This window comes from Bos grunniens, chromosome 21, assembly GCF_055505025.1.
Source record: "Bos grunniens cultivar Pamir isolate PY7600 chromosome 21, Bosgru_T2T1.0, whole genome shotgun sequence".
Classification (NCBI taxonomy): Eukaryota; Metazoa; Chordata; class Mammalia; order Artiodactyla; family Bovidae; genus Bos; species Bos grunniens.
The window spans coordinates 38,733,580-38,749,875 of NC_141185.1; the positions used below are offsets into that span (position 1 = coordinate 38,733,580).

Sequence of the window (16,296 nt, forward strand, 5' to 3'; positions counted from 1 at the left end):
CCAACTGTTGAGCTCAGCTTCTGACCCCACATAACCAGGAGGACTGAACAGTAACCTTGGGAAAGCTCAGAACCCAGCTATGGTCCCATCCTCAGCTGCAGAGCATAGCCTGCACCCCACCCTGTAATGGAGCCCAGACAAAATTCTTCTCAACCACAGAGACAGTTTCTAGACCCACCCATCTATGAGATACAACTGGAGACCGCTTCCAACCAGAGAGGCCAGCCAGCAGTCTTGCTCAATATCAGAGCACAGCCAGCAGCCTGATCAAGAAGCCCAGCCTATGGCACAGCCTTTCAGAATATTGAAGAAAAAACTGCCAACCAAGAATGCTGTACTCAGCAATGCTGTCCTTCAGGAATGAAGGAGAAATACTTTCTCAAACAAAAAAAGCAGAGGAAGTTCATCACCACTAGACCTCCCTTACAAGAAATACTATAGGGCGTTCTTCAGGTTTAAAGAAAAAGGTGATAATTAATAAAACAAAAACATACGGATGTGTAATACTCACTGGTAATGCTAACCATATAGTCAAAATCAGATCTCTGGTATTATAATGGTGATACATAAAATTCACTTACAAGCTAGTTTGAAAGTGAAAAATCAAATGTAATAGATATAACCATAACCACAGAAATTTGTTATTGAATGAACACTATAAAAACATGTAAACTGTAACATAAGTAACCTGAAATATGAGGAAGGAGAAATAAAAGTACAGTTGACTTTTAAACAACACAGGTCTGAAATGTGCACGTCCACTTACATCCAAGTTTTTGTTTTAATAAATACTATAAAGTTGGACTGTGAAGAAAGGTGAGCGCTGAAGAATTGATGCTTTTGAACTGTGGTGTTGGAGAAGACTCTTGAGAGTCCCTTGGACTGCAAGGAGATCCAACCAGTCCATTCTGAAGGAGATCAGCCCTGGGATTTCTTTGGAAGGAATGATGCTAAAGCTGAAACTCCAGTCCTTTGGCCACCTCATGCGAAGAGCTGACTCATTGGAAAAGACTCTGATGCTGGGAGGGATTGGGGGCAGGAGGAGAAGGGGACAACAGAGGATAAGATGGCTGGATGGCATCACCGACTCAATGGACATGAGTCTGAGTGAACTCCGGGAGTTGGTGATGGACAGGGAGGCCTGGCGTACTGCAATTTATGGGGTTGCAGAGTCGGACACGACTGAGCGACTGAACTGAACTGAACTGATAGTACTACACAGTCTGTAGTTGGTTGAGTCCGCAGGTGCAGAACCAAGGATATGGAGTGCCAATGATGGGACTTCAGCATCGGTGAGTTTTGGTATCCACAGCAGGTCCTGGGACCAATCCCCCACAGATCCTGAGGGACAACTGCATAAATTTTCTGTATGCTGTCAAACTTATCAACTTAAAGCAGAATGTAATATACACCACAACTTCCTTATCCATTCATCTGCCAGTGGACATCTAGGTTGCTTCCATGTCCTGGCTATTGTAAACAGTGCTGCAGTGAACATTGGGGTACATGTGTCTCTTAAAGGCAGTGAAAGAGACACAGATGTAGAGAACAGACTTTTGGACTACATGGGAGAAGGTGAGGGTGGGATGATATGAGACAATAGCATTGAAACATGTATGTTACTATATGTGAAACAGATGACCAGTACAAGTTTGATACATGAAGCAGGGAACTCAAAGTCAGTTCTCTGGGACAACCCAGAGGGATGGGGTGGGGAGGGAGAAGGGAGGGGGGTTCAGGATGGGGGTACACATGTATGTGCACCCGTGGCTGATTCATGTCAATGTATGGCAGAAACCACCACAATATTGTAAATTAATTATTCTCCAATTAAAATCAACTAATTAAAAAAACAGAATGCAATAAAAAGATTTCCCAAAGAAAAACCTATAGTAGATACACTTAGTATAAAGAAGTCAAAGCATACTGTCCCAAAAAGTCATCAGATCACAAATGAAGACAGCAAGAAAGGGAACACAGGGCAAGGGAGCTAAAAAATAGAAAATAATTAGTGAAATATCAATAGTAAAGTCCCTAGCAACCAGTAATTACTTTAAGGGTAAATGGATTAAATTCTCCAATCAAAAGACACAGAGAGACTGAAGGATAAAAACAATATCCCACAACATACTGACTGTAAGAGACTCATTTTAGCTTTAAAGACACAAAGACTGAGAGCAAAGGGGTGTACGTATTTCAAAGAAATGGTAACCAGAAGAAAGGAAGAGAAGCTATATTTATATCAACAAAAATAGATTTTAAGCTAAAAATGGTTAAAAGAGACAAAGAAGATCATTATATAATGATAGAGGGGTCAATCCACCAAAGATATGACAGTAAGTAATTATTTATGCATCCAACGTTAGAGCCCCTAAATTATAAAACTGATACTAACAGAACTAAATGGAGAACAACAATACAGTAATAACTGGGGACATTAATACCCCACTCTCAACAATAAATTCCTGGAGAAGGAAATGACAACCCACTCCAGTATTCTTGCCTGGGAAACCCCATGGCCAAGGAGCCAGGCAGGCTACAGTCCATGAGGCTGTGAAAGAGTCAGACATGACTTAGCAACTACACAGCAACAAGAAACACCCAACAATAATAGATAGATCTTCCAGACAGGAAACCAATAAGGAAACAGCAGATTTAAACAGCACTTAGAACTAATACAATTATGTAAAGTTTAAAAATAAAATAAAATTTAAAAAATAAATAAATAAACAGCACTTAGGCCAAAAGGACCTAACAGACATATATAGAGCACTCCATCCAACAGCAGCAAAATATATATTGCTCTCAAACACACATGGAACATTTTCAAGGATGAATCCTATGTTATGCCACAAAAGAAGTCTCAACAATCCAAAAACATAGAAATTATATCAAGTATCTTCTCTGATCAGTGGGGTGAAACTAGAAAACAGTAATATTTTGTAATCAATACACAAATCATCACACTGTATACCTAAACTTAAAGGATGTGTATATTAACTGCATCTCAATAAACCTGGGAAATAAAACATTAACCTTTATCTTACAGGTTTCAGTGCTCTTTTGTTTTTTTTTTTTTCCTGTTTATTTTAGTCAATGCTCTTTTGGTTTGTCATTATTCTCTTCAAAAATACTTAAATTTTCTAGGAGTTTATGTGAGATGAGTGCAATTGTGCGGTAGTTTGAGCATTCTTTGGCATTGCCTTTCTTTGGGATTGGAATGAAAACGGACCTTTTCCAGTCCTGTGGCCACTGCTGAGTTTTCCAAATTTGCTGGCATATTGAGTGCAGCACTTGCACAGTATCATCTTTCAGGATTTGGAATAGCTCCACTGGAATTCCATCACCTCCACTAGCTTTGTTCGTAGTGATGCTTTCTAAGGCCCACTTGACATCACATTCCAGGATGTCTGGCTCTAGGTTAGTGATCACACCATCTGGGTCGTGAAGCTCTTTTTTGTACAGTTCTTCTGTGTATTCTTGCATCTCTTCTTAATATCTTCTGCTTCTGTTAGGTCCATACCATTTCGGTCCTTTATCGAGCCCATCTTTGCATGATATGTTACTTTGGTATCTCTGATTTTCTTGAAGAGATCCCTAGTCTTTCCCATTCTGTTGTTTTCCTCTATTTCTTTGCATTGATCGCTGAAGAAGGCTTTCTTATCTCTTCTTGCTATTCTTTGGAACTCTGCATTCAGATGCTTATATCTTTCCTTTTCTCCTTTGCTTTTCGCTTCTCTTCTTTTCACAGCTATTTGTAAGGTCTCCCCAGACAGCCATTTTGCTTTTTTGCATTTCTTTTCCATGGGAATGGTCTTGATCCCTGTCTTCTGTACAGTGTCACAAACCTCATTCCATAGTTCATCAGGCACTCTTATCTATCAGATCTAGTCCCTTAAATCTATTTCTCACTTCCACTGTAATCATAAGGGATTTGATTTCAGTCATACCTGAATGGTCTAGTGGTTTTCCCTACTTTCTTCAATTTAAGTCTGAATTTGGCAATAAGGAGTTCATGGTCTGAGCCACAGTCAGCTCCTGGTCTTGTTTTTGCTGACTGTATAGAGCTTCTCCATCTTTGGCTGCAAAGAATAGTTTTCATTCCAATCCCAAAGAAAGGCAATGCCAAAGAATGCTCAAACTACCGCACAATTGCACTCATCTCACACACGAGTAAAGTAATGCTCAAAATTCTCCAAGCCAGGCTTCATCAATATGTGAACCGTGAACTTCCTGATGTTCAAGCTGGTTTTAGAAAAGGCAGGGGAACCAGAGATCAAATTGCCAACATCCACTGGATCATGAAAAAAAGCAAGAGAGTTCCAGAAAAGCATCTATTTCTGCTTTGACTATGCCAAAGCCTTTGACTGTGTGGATCACAATAAACTGTGGAAAATTCTGAGAGAGATGGGAATATAAGACCACCTGATCTGCCTCTTGAGAAATTTGTATGCAGGTCAGGAAGCAACAGTTAGAACTGGACATGGAACAACAGACTGGTTCCAAATAGGAAAAGGAGTTCGTCAAGGCTGTATATTGTCACCCTGTTTATTTAACTTATATGCAGAGTACATCATGAGAAACGCTGGACTGGAAGAAACACAAGCTGGAATCAAGATTGCCGGGAGAAATATCAGTAACCTCAGATATGCAGATGACACCACCCTTATGGCAGAAAGTGAAGAGGAACTGAAAAGCCTCTTGATGAAAGTGAAAGTGGAGAGGGAAAAAGTTGGCTTAAAGCTCAACATTCAGAAAGCAAAGATCATGGCATCCGGTCCTATCACTTCATGGGAAATAGATGGGGAAACGGTGGAAACAGTGTCAGACTTTATTTTTTTGGGCTCCAAAATCACCGCAGATGGTGACTGCAGCCATGAAATTAAAAGACGCTTACTCCTTGGAAGGAAAGTTATGACCAACCTAGACAGCATATTCAAAAGCAGAGACATTACTTTGCCAACAAAGGTTTGTCTAGTCAAGGCTATGGTTTTTCCTATGGTCATGTATGGATGTGAGAGTTGGACTGTGAAGAAGGCTGAGCGCCGAAGAATTGATGGCTTTTGAACTGTGGTGTTGGAGAAGACTCTTGAGAGTCCCTTAGACTGCAAGGAGATCCAACCAGTCCATTCTGAAGGAGATCAGCCCTGGGATTTCTTTTGAGGGAATGATACTAAAGCTGAAACTCCAGTACTTTGGCCACCTCATTCGAAGAGTTGACTCATTGGAAAAGACTCTGATGCTGGGAGGGATTGGGGACAGGAGGAGAAGGGGATGACAGAGGATGAGATGGCTAGATGGCATCACGGACTCTATGGACGTGAGTCTGAGTGAACTCTGGGAGTTGGTGATGGACAGGGAAGCCTGGTGTGCTGCGATTCATGGGGTTGCAAAGAGTCGGACACTACTGAGCGACTGATCTGATCTGATCTGATCTGATGAGTTTATGTACTGTATCAACCTATACCTTACAAAATTATCAATACCTATGTACCAACTTGACATCATTTTTCAGTAACTGATAACATTTTTCCATATTGTCTTAGATCTTTTTTCATACTGGTAAGAAACCAAATGTGGCAGGTACAGCTAACTCCCCATCTACATTCCTTTCCCTTACACAGTGATTTATCTTTTGAGAGAGTTAGAGTATGTATATATAGTTCCCATGCACTTTTTATATTATTTGTATATATGTACGTGTAATATATATGTGTATAGTGTGTATATATTTGTATATATTCATATAATAAACATAAACATTTCTGGTTTTGTATGTGTTTAAAATTTACATAAATGCTATCATACAATTCTTTCAATTTCTATTTTCACATAACATGTTGAAATTTATTTATGTTGATGCATATAATTCTGATTAATTCATTTTAACTGCTCTAGACATTTTTTTAAATGAATAAATTCCCAGTTTGTACACCTATTTGAGGGCAGTAGTTTCTATTTTTTCACTATTTCAAGCAATGATACAGTGAATATCCTTGTATAAGCTTCTTTTGCACCTGTATGGGAGTTTCTCAAGTGCATATGCCTACAGTAAGAATTTTGAATCCTATGATAAATCCATGTTCAACTTTACCAAGTAACATCAAATTGTTCTCCAAAGAGTACACTTCCCATTAGTAAAGGATAGGAGTCCCATTTCCTCATATTCTTATCAGTGTTTATGTTAACATACTTAGTGATTTTTATCAGTCTAATATTTGTGAAATGGTATTTTGTGTTGTGTTAATTTTTCATTGTATTTATAACTAGTAAGTATGCATGCATTTTTTAAAATACTGCCATTATTACGACTAGTAACAATAAAACTAATAATAAAATATTTCAAGTTCTTTGCATGTATTAGCTTATCAGTCACTTATCACAAGAACCTTCTACTAACACTGTCATATCAAAAAGAAAACAGACTAAGAAGGGTAAGGTAATTTGCCCATGGTCATCCAGAAACTTGTGGGACAAGGGTTCAATATGTCAATATGTCATTTTCCTTTATTGTAAGATAATAGAGCTGGTGGTCATCATTTCATATTTTCCAATTTTAAAACTGTGGGAGATGCTCAGTAACCAGATGAATATATTTCCTAACTTAAAAAGAGAAAGGGAACATTATTTTATGCCTTGTAAATAGTAAACTTAAAAGAGGCTACCAACATGAATTATTCATCAGATTCTCCTTCTTTTTACAAAAGAAGTGTATTAGTAAATGAATAGTGACAGGGATTTTAGTGCACTTACAAGCAGAAGCATCAGTTCCTTTGCACATATCACTGAAAGGTTGTATGTGTTGATTTTCAGAACTGCTGTATTCAGAGTCCTTCACTTTTCATATATGTGAATGCAGTAGCACTGAATAGGTATAAAATCTCTAAGCTAAGGCTGATTTATCTACAAGGTACTTTATAGTCTTCAGATATTTTCAATTATTTCTGCTTTGTGGACTAAGAGCTACTATTGTTGATCTGGGTTAATAAACAGTTCTAGAAAACTGTTTAATAGACTGAAAAGATGAGAGTAACTTCTTAAGTGATACTGTCAACTCTCAGAACTGGTATTTTTCATAACAGAGGGCAATTGGATTCTTGGTGCTTATTATACTCTTAATGGTGATAAGATTTTTAAAAAGTAGAGAATCTACAGTGGCATTGGAAGTTTAGGTTATAACAAGAGTGCCTAAGTAGAATCATCCTGTATCCTTGCATTCTAGTGAATTTAGCTCCTAGTACTTTATGAAGTATTCCTTTTCAAGAGTATAGAGATCCTTAAAAATCATTTCAGTTATTGTCAGACTCTAGACTGGTGCGACTTCACTTTCACTTTTCACTTTCATGCACTGGAGAAGGAAATGGCAGCCCGCTCCAGTACTGTTGCCTGGAGAATCCCAGGGACGGGGGAGCCTGGTGGGCTGCAGTCTATGGGGTCGCACAGAGTCGGACACGACTGAAGCAACTTAGCAGCAGCAGACTGGTGAGAATGATCAGATAATCACTTTCTTGAAGAAAATAGCATTAGAGTAGCCAACAGAAGTAAACAGAACCATTCATAGAAATAACTGATTATTCAGGGATAAATCTAAGGAAATAGTTGCATAAGATGTTATATTCAAACCTGTGTTGTCTTTGCTTGTTAGAAAGGCCTAAGCCTGTGTTTATTAAGGTTTCTCTTTGAAGGTGAGGGCTTCCCTGTTGGCTCAGCCCGTAAAGAATCTGCCTGCAATGCAAGAGACCTGGGTTCAATCCCTGGGTTGGGAAGATGCCTGGAGAGGGGAACAACTACTCACTCCAGTGTTCTGGCATAGAGAATTCCAGGGACAGAGGAGCCTGGGAGGCCACATCCATGGGGTCACAGAGTCGGACACAACTGAGCAACTTTCACTTTCACTTTTTGAAGGGAAAGATGTTACCAGGCTATGCACATTGGTAACACATATTTGTCCCCACATCTAGCTACGTGGTGAACATCGGTCTGATCGACAAGCTTTGTGGCTGCTTCCTCTCGGTGCAAGGCCCAGTGGATGAGAATCCCAAGATGGCTGCCTTTCTGCAGCATGCCGCAGGACTCTTACAGGGAATGTGCACGCTCTGCTTTGCTGTCACCGGAAGGTAAGGCCTCTACTCGATGTCAGTCTGGACTCCGCTCTTGAAACATCTCTTGGACTTTGCTCATTCTGGAGTCATTTCATAGGGATGTACATGGTCATCTTGGCCTCTTTTCATATTCGTGCTACCTCTGTCCTTATTGGCTTCCCATACTGAGACTTGTCTAATGTTTCTCATTTTCCCTGGCTACAAGCTCCTGTTGGAGCCTGTTTTTCTTGTTGGTGTCATTAACTTTTCTAAAATTTCTATAAGAGACCATCCAGGCCTTCTTTCACTGAGATCCAGAGGAATCAAGTGATTTTTCTTGAGTCAGGCAGTCAGTAACATCGCCTAGGCCAATCAAGTCAGATCATCAGTATAACATGGCACAGCCTCACAGTGCCCTGACCATCAGTTACAGCCTGCTAGGTTCTTTATTTTCCCCTTTGTTCCTTCTTCCAAGGTATCTCTATGAATAAGAGAGGAGCCATCCAAAGACAATAACTCCATGAAGTCACTCATGCCCCGTGGGCATGCTTATAGCCAGTGTATCAGGAACTACTAGTAGCCTGGTTGACTCTCTAAAACCCCGACCCCATCCTGTGGACTGTCCTCAAAAGCAGTGATTTTCTAAGAGAGACAGTAACCACCTCGTGTTCTTTTCTCTCCCCACCTACCAAGTTAAGAATCATTTGCAATAGTGACTCAGTGTTTCTGACAGGAATATGACATATCCCTCAGACGTATTGAGGATATTCAGTAAAATAATTTTCTTACAATTAAAATCTAAATAGCACTGTATACCAATTATATATATATAATATATATAATTATATTATAAATATATAATATATATATACATATATATATATGCTGTGCTGTGCTTAGTTGCTCAGTCATGTCCGACTCTTTGCGACGCCATGGACTGTAGCCCGCTATGCTCCTCTTTGTCCATAGGGATTCTCCAGGCAAGAATACTGGAGTAGGTTGCCATGCCTTCCTCCAGGGGAATCTTCCCAACCCAGGGATTGAACCCAGGTCTCCCGCATTGCAGGCAGATTCTTCACCTTCTGAGCCACCAGGGAAGCCCAAGACTACTGGAGTGAGTAGCCTATCCCTTCTCCAGGGGATCTTCCCTACCCAGGAATCAAACCCGGGTCTCCAGCTGAGCTACCAGAGAACCCCATAGATATATATATATCTGTATATATATGTGTGTATACATATAGTATATGTAGGGATTTATCAAGAAAGAAACTATTTGAAGCTAATGAAGTCCAATTACTTAAACAAATCTTATACAGCCATGTTCAGTGTACCACAGTACTAATGTCTCTATTCTTAAAAGAGAATTTGTTTTCAGAAATTAACTTCCTCAACATTTGTTGGTCTGTTCTACATAGGACCTTGATAGTCACCTATTCTTCTTTATTCTTACCCAGTCCCTCCAGCCCCAGTCACATTTCTAGGAAGATTAAGACTGTCTTAGTGTCAAGGAAGTCAAACATGGCCTTTAGTCACTATTACACTTAGTCTGTTCCCTCTAGAAATGTAGCCAGAGCCTACCTTCCAGGGATTTGATGAGAACTCAGGAAGGGGCTATTTGTAGGTCTGTGACCTAGGTAAGTTCCAGTAGCAGCAGTAACAGGGATCCATCCAGGGCATCGGCACCTGCCAGCTTAGAGGCCGCCATGCTGCCCAACTCGCTCTGTGCAGTAGCCTGGCCACTCCCTGGAAGGGATCCTCTCACCCAGAAGACCCTTCCAACACTGGCTCTTTTGTGTACACGCCATTGTAAACCTGCCAGCATCTCAAGTCTTTGTCATCTGTACTCTTCCCTTGAATCCAAATGAATGTCACACACAAACATTTCCATATATGGGGTGTTGTGTAGTTTGTGGGCATCAGCGTTCCCTTACACATGGATTCAGTCACTTGAAATCTGTGGGACTTGAAAGAAGCCTAAAGGTCATTCATAGCCACTCATAGATAGGGAAAGCAGCTGAGCCAAAATAATTTGAATTAGGACCCAAGATTCCTCTGCTGGTGTTCCCTCTTACACACATGCCTTTATATTATTCAGAATATGGGAACATACATTTTGTTTCTTTGAAGACTTTCTCAGTTACATATGTGGAGGACAGTGTCCTCTTCTCTTTAACACACACAAACATGTCCTTGTCTAGTAGACAGTGACTGAACATCTGCCTGGGCCAGATCAGATCAGATCAGATCAGTCACTTAGTCGTGTCTGACTCTTTGCAACCCCATGAATCGCAGCACGCCAGGCCTCCCGTCCATCACAAACTCCCAGAGTTCACTCAGACTCACGTCCATAGAATCCGTGATGCCATCTAGCCATCTCATCCTCTGTCATCCCCTTCTCCTCCTGCCCCCAATCCCTCCCAGCATCAGAGTCTTTTCCAATGAGTCAACTCTTCGCATGAAGTGGCCAAAGTACTGGAGTTTCAGCTTTAGCATCATTCCTTCCAAAGAAATCCCAGGGCTGATCTCCTTCAGAATGGACTGGTTGGATCTCCTTGCAGTCTAAGGGACTCTCAAGAGTCTTCTCCAACACCACAGTTCAAAAGCATCAATTCTTCATCGCTCAGCCTTCTTCACAGTCCAACTCTCACATCCATACATGACCACAGGAAAAACCATAGCCTTGGCTAGACGAACCTTTCTTGGCAAAGTAATGTCTCTGCTTTTGAATATGCTATCTAGGTTGGTCATAACTTTCCTTCCAAGGAGTAAGCGTCTTTTAATTTCCTGGCTGCAGTCACCATCTGCAGTGATTTTGGAGCCCCTCAAAATAAAGTCTGACACTGTTGCCACCGTTTCCCCATCTATTTCCCATGAAGTGATGGGACCAGATGCCATGATCTTCGCTTTCTGAATGTTGAGCTTTAAGCCAACTTTTTCACTCTCCTCTTTCACTTTCATCAAGAGGCTTTTTAGTTCCTCTTCACTTTCTGCCATAAGGGTGGTGTCATCTGCATATCTGAGGTGATTGATATTTCTCCCGGCAATCTTGATTCCAGCTTGTGTTTCTTCTAGCCCAGTGTTTCTCATGATGTACTCTGCATAGAAGTTAAATAAACAGGGTGACAATATACAGCCTTGACGAACTCCTTTTCCTATTTGGAACCAGTCTGTTGTTCCATGTCCAGTTCTAACTGTTGCTTCCTGACCTGCATACAAATTTCTCAAGAGGCAGATCAGATGGTCTGGTGTTCCCATCTCTTTCAGAATTTTCCACAGTTTATTGTGATCCACACAGTCAAAGGCTTTGGCATAGTCAATAAAGCAGAAATAGATGCTTTTCTGGAACTCTCTTGCTTTTTCCATGATCCAGAGGATGTTGGCAATTTGATCTCTGGTTCCTCTGCCTTTTCTAAAACCAGCTTGAACATCAGGAAGTTCACGGTTCACATATTGCTGAAGCCTGGCTTGGAGAATTTTGAACATTACTTTACTGGCGTGTGAGATGAGTGCAATTGTGCGGTAGTTTGAGCATTCTTTGGCATTGCCTTTCTTTGGGATTGGAATGAAAACTGACCTTTTCCAGTCCTGTGGCCACTGCTGAGTTTTCCAAATTTGCTGGCATAAGACTCCAAGCTAAGTACTGAAGCTCCTCAGGGAGCCCAGAGTCTGTCAGAGGGTCAGACTTGTGAATTAATAGCTACAATGTAATAGCTGCAGCAGAAGAGAGGGTGCACAGAAAAGGAAATAAAGCCCTTCCAGAGGAGGTCAAGAAGGGCTTCAGTGACTAATTCGTAAAGGATCCAGAAGACAAGTGGAGGAAAGAATTCATTTGGGAGAAAGGGCATAAGGGTACTGCATGATATAGCAGGTGTTATTGGTACCTGAGGCCTATTAGGCGGTCACCTGCCAGTGACTTCCTGTATTTCGCTACCTGGGGATATTCTCTGGACAAGTAGCTGTTTGCTAGAAGTACAGGAGAATTAACACCCAGGAATCACTCTCCAACAATAAATTGGTGGATAACATCCCAGCTCCACCAACCCTCAATGGGACAATCCTGAAGTGTGTTCCTTACAATCTCTCCAAGGGGCCCCTTGGAGAGTGGTAACCTGTTCATTAACACATACTTGATTGACTTTTCTCCCTGCCCTCTTTTCCTTCTCTACTTCCTCACAGGTAGACATCATACAACCATATCTTTGTTTCAGGGTCTGTTTGGGGGACAACCCAAACTAAGAGTTATGGATATAGAAGACATTGTCTCATGTTCAGTTTGATGTGGTTTATAATAGGGTAACTGTGAAGGGTGGCAGGAGATTAGATATTCAGTGAGCTCCATAAATGTTCACATTTCCAGTATAGGATGATCACTCCTGAAAAGTATAGAAATGGCTGGAATGGCTTGAGTCTAGTAGGCTTGAGCCCACTAGAAGGAGTAGGCTTTTTATTTTATTTTTTAAAATTTATTCATTTCAATTGGATGCTAATTACTTTACAATATTGTAGTGGTTTTGCCATACATTGACATGAATCAGCCATGTGTATATATGTGTTCCCCATCCTGAAGCCCGCTCCCCCTTCCCTCCCCATCCTATCCCTCAGGGTCATCGCAGTGTACCAGCTCCGAGCACCCTGTCTCATGCATCGAACCTGGACTGGCCATCTGTTTCACATATGATAATATACATGTTTCAATGCTATTCTCTCAAATCATCCCACCCTCGCCTTAGGAGTAGGCTTTTTAAATGTTGAGGACCTGTGGAGACAGTGAAAACAGAGAGGAACAGATACAGTGAGGACACAGAATAAATGTAAGTGAGATGACATAAAGCTTGATAACATGGGAGCATAAAAGGAAATGAGGACTCCAGAGTGACTCCCAGGTTTCTGATGAAATTTTTGAGCAGTAGATGAGATGGTCTCCAAATTGTAGGATATACACCACCATTTTCCATGATTCTAGACACGCCTAAGATTATCCAAGCAGACCAGAGTGTGAGTGTGTGTGCATGCAGGTGTGTGCGTAAAGTTTATGTGTGAAACAGCAGTCCGTATGTGTGTGTCTGTGTGTCTGGGCTTCCCAGATGACACTGCTGGTGGAGAGCCTGCCTGCCAGTGCAGGAGACACAGGAGACGAGGGTTCGACCCCTGGGCCAGGAGGATCCCCTGAAGGGCAGGGCATGCCAACCCATCCCAGTATTCTTGCCTGGAAATCCCACGGACAGAGGAGCTTGGCAGGCTACAGTCCATGGGGTCGCAAAGTGTCCGACACAACTGAAGCAACTTAGCATGCATACACACACACGTGTGTTGTATGTATGCTCATAAAATGAAGTATAATTATTTATATGTACATATACAACTGGATTTTAAATAAGTCAGTAATTAACCCTTAGTAGTTTTTTGTTGTTCAATCACTAAGTCATGTCTGACTCTGCAACCCCATGAACTGCAGCACACCAGACTTCCCTGTCCTTCACTCTCATGTCATGCTCAAACTCATGTCCATTGAGTCAGTGATACCATCCAACTATCTCATCCTCTTTCACCCCCTTCTCTTTTTGCCTTAAATCTTTCCCAGCATGAGGGACTTTTCCGATGAATCAGCTCTTCGTATCAGATGGCCAAAGTATTGGAGCTTCAGCTTCAGCACCAGTTCTTACACTGAAATTCCAGGTTTATTTCCTGTAGGATTGACTAGTTTGATCTCCTTGCTGTCCAGGGGACTCTCAAGAGTCCTCTCCAGCACCACAGTTTGAAAACATCAATTCTTTGGCAGTCAACCTTCTTTAGGGTCCAACTCCCACATCCATACATAACTACTGGAAAAACCATAGCTTTGACTATATGGACCTTTGTCAGCAAAGTGATGTTTCTAGTAGTTTTTAAGAATTCTTAATCTGTTTTTTTCCCAGTATAATTTCCTTCCCCAACCTCAAGTTACTCAGCAGATTTCTATTGGTAAGCCTTCTTACGAAAGCAGGTCCAGGTAGTTCCCTGGCTCAATTTATACTCAATTTATTTCTTATACTACTAAGAAATTCTTAGCAGTATCAGTATTATCTGTTTCTGAGACAGAAGAATGATCTCTCACTGCTTTTCTTCCTCTGGTCTTTCTGTCTTCCAGCATTTCCTGAGCACTGCCGAGCTACAGGAATACAGGGAGTTTTCCTGTCTCTTCTGATTTGTTTACCTCTAATAGTTAGAGACCATTTTGTACTACTTCCGTATCTTCATAGAAATTGTATTTCTAAATTGTGAACTAGAGTGGCCTGTTGAAAGCACTTCAACAGGGTTTTGGCACACGGTCATAGCCGTGCCTGGGGAGAAAGGTAGCATGGTGGTTGTTCTACAGGAGTAATTCACATAATTCTTGTTTGGGCTGTGTGGAGAAGCCAGCCAGAGCCAGGGTGTCGAGCAGGGCTTGTCCTCAAAGCCCTTTTGTGACCAACAGGAATAAGAGACAAAGGGGAGCCAGAGAAGCCTTCAAAAATTGCCTCTTGTGAACTGGCAGACCTGAGATAATTCCGGACACTGATGGATAGCGCAGGGCTTTGAGTAAACACTCTGCAGTCACCAGTGGCGGCCTTTGTGGTGGTGATTAGAGCAGGTCTGCCTTTGCTCTCCCTCCTATTGTGCCCTTAATCTTCCAATTTTTTCCTAGGTTTTGTGGAAGACAATTTAGGTGTCAGAATGTACTCTGTTAATCTCTGCTTCAGTGTGGGTGGGGGAAGTACTAACTGATTATTTTTGTACCAGGCCTTGGTTTTAGACAATAACTTCCATTTCTTTAGTAAAAATTGAAAGTGCAATCTTCAGGTGAAAAGGATTGATTTTATATTAGGAATACATCAGAATTTTAATATGGGAATTTTTCACCAGCTATAATTTCTTGATCACGTCAACAAACTTCAACAATCTGTAATACAACTTTCTGAAATGCCTGTTTAGCCTTTACTGTTGTCAGTTTTCCATTCTTGGGCCTACAAGAAGTAAAGAAAAGAGGATAGTTTTCAAATCTTGGGGCAGTGACTCAACTGCCATAATTGGCTGAGGCTCCCTGCGGTGCCCTTAAGGTGCTGGCTCCTTAGCTGAACTGATGGGATCAGAACCATAATGAGTAATTACACGTTGCAACCAACACAGGTTTTTAAATAAGTCAGCAATCATTTCTAAATTCATAACTATGCAAAGTCATATAGCAGGTGGGCCAAGAAGTAGTGGGATTCAAAGTGAAAGAGTTTACAGTCTTTATAACCGCACAGATGAGAGAGAGAAACTTGTAAAAATTAGCTAATTCTGATTGGTTGAAAAAAAAAAATGTTCTGAATTCTACAATATTTTTGCACAAAAAGAAGTCTGTTAATATGTGTATTTGTGGTTTTCCAGTTTTACATCTGTAAACGACACTGACAAACAGATTCTAGCCAAGGTCCCTAGAAACCTGGGTCTTAAAAAGATAAGAATGATTTGTAATTTAGCCCATTAATTATGTGGATATAAATGAGTGCTTCTCAAGTGTTTAAGGGTGCTTGAAAACCATTTGTTCGAGCAAAGGTAAACTTTAACTCTGCCTGCCTGAATTATTCATTCATTCATTAGACAAATATTTATATAGTGCTTGCTCTGTGCCAGGCCCCGTGCTAGACTTAGGAGAAAACAAAAATGACTCAGACATTGATCATATCCTCAAGGAGCTGGTAAGCTAGTAAAGAAGAGGTGTATACAAATATCCGTGGTATAAGGTAGAGAGCAATACAGAAGATAGACGATAACATAGAGAAAGCACTCGGCATGCTGCTTGGCACATAGTAATTGCTTGATACATAGTGGATTATCATGTCATCATTGACAGAATTCAGACGAGGGAGAGACCACTCTTAGTTGCAGGAATCAGCTGTTTTCTAGAGCAGCTAAATTTTAATCTGGGCCTTTAAAGATAAAAAGGGTTGGAACATTTAGAGTTGAGAAAAACCTAGACAAAGAAAATAGCATAAGCAAAAACATCAAAGCAAAAAAATATGAAGAATGAACCAAGTACGTGCTTCAGCTGGCTTTTGAGATGTATGTAGTAGTGGTTTTAGTACCTCCCAAGCTGTTATGATGTTCAAGTGAGATAATAAATATAAAAATACTGTGTGATATATAAAATGACCTGCTGACTGTGGTGGTGACAGTGGTGTCAATAAAATCCTTTGATCAGGGGATTTCCCTG

At 40.9% G+C, this 16,296-nt stretch overlaps 1 protein-coding gene across 11 annotated transcripts in view; it reads left to right on the plus strand.

The window, feature by feature from the left end:
- The window catches only part of SCAPER (S-phase cyclin A associated protein in the ER), a 419,038-nt gene that overhangs the window by 341,346 nt on the left and 61,396 nt on the right, over nucleotides 1-16,296 (plus strand). For 10 of the 11 annotated variants that reach the window (XM_086363974.1, XM_086363979.1, XM_086363976.1 and 7 more), the window contains one exon: nucleotides 7,962-8,117. The exons of the other annotated variant lie outside the window; for it this stretch is intronic. In XM_086363974.1, coding sequence (XP_086220100.1) covers nucleotides 7,962-8,117 — 156 coding nt within the window. The remainder of the gene's footprint in view (nucleotides 1-7,961; nucleotides 8,118-16,296) is intronic. 11 annotated transcript variants of the gene reach the window in all.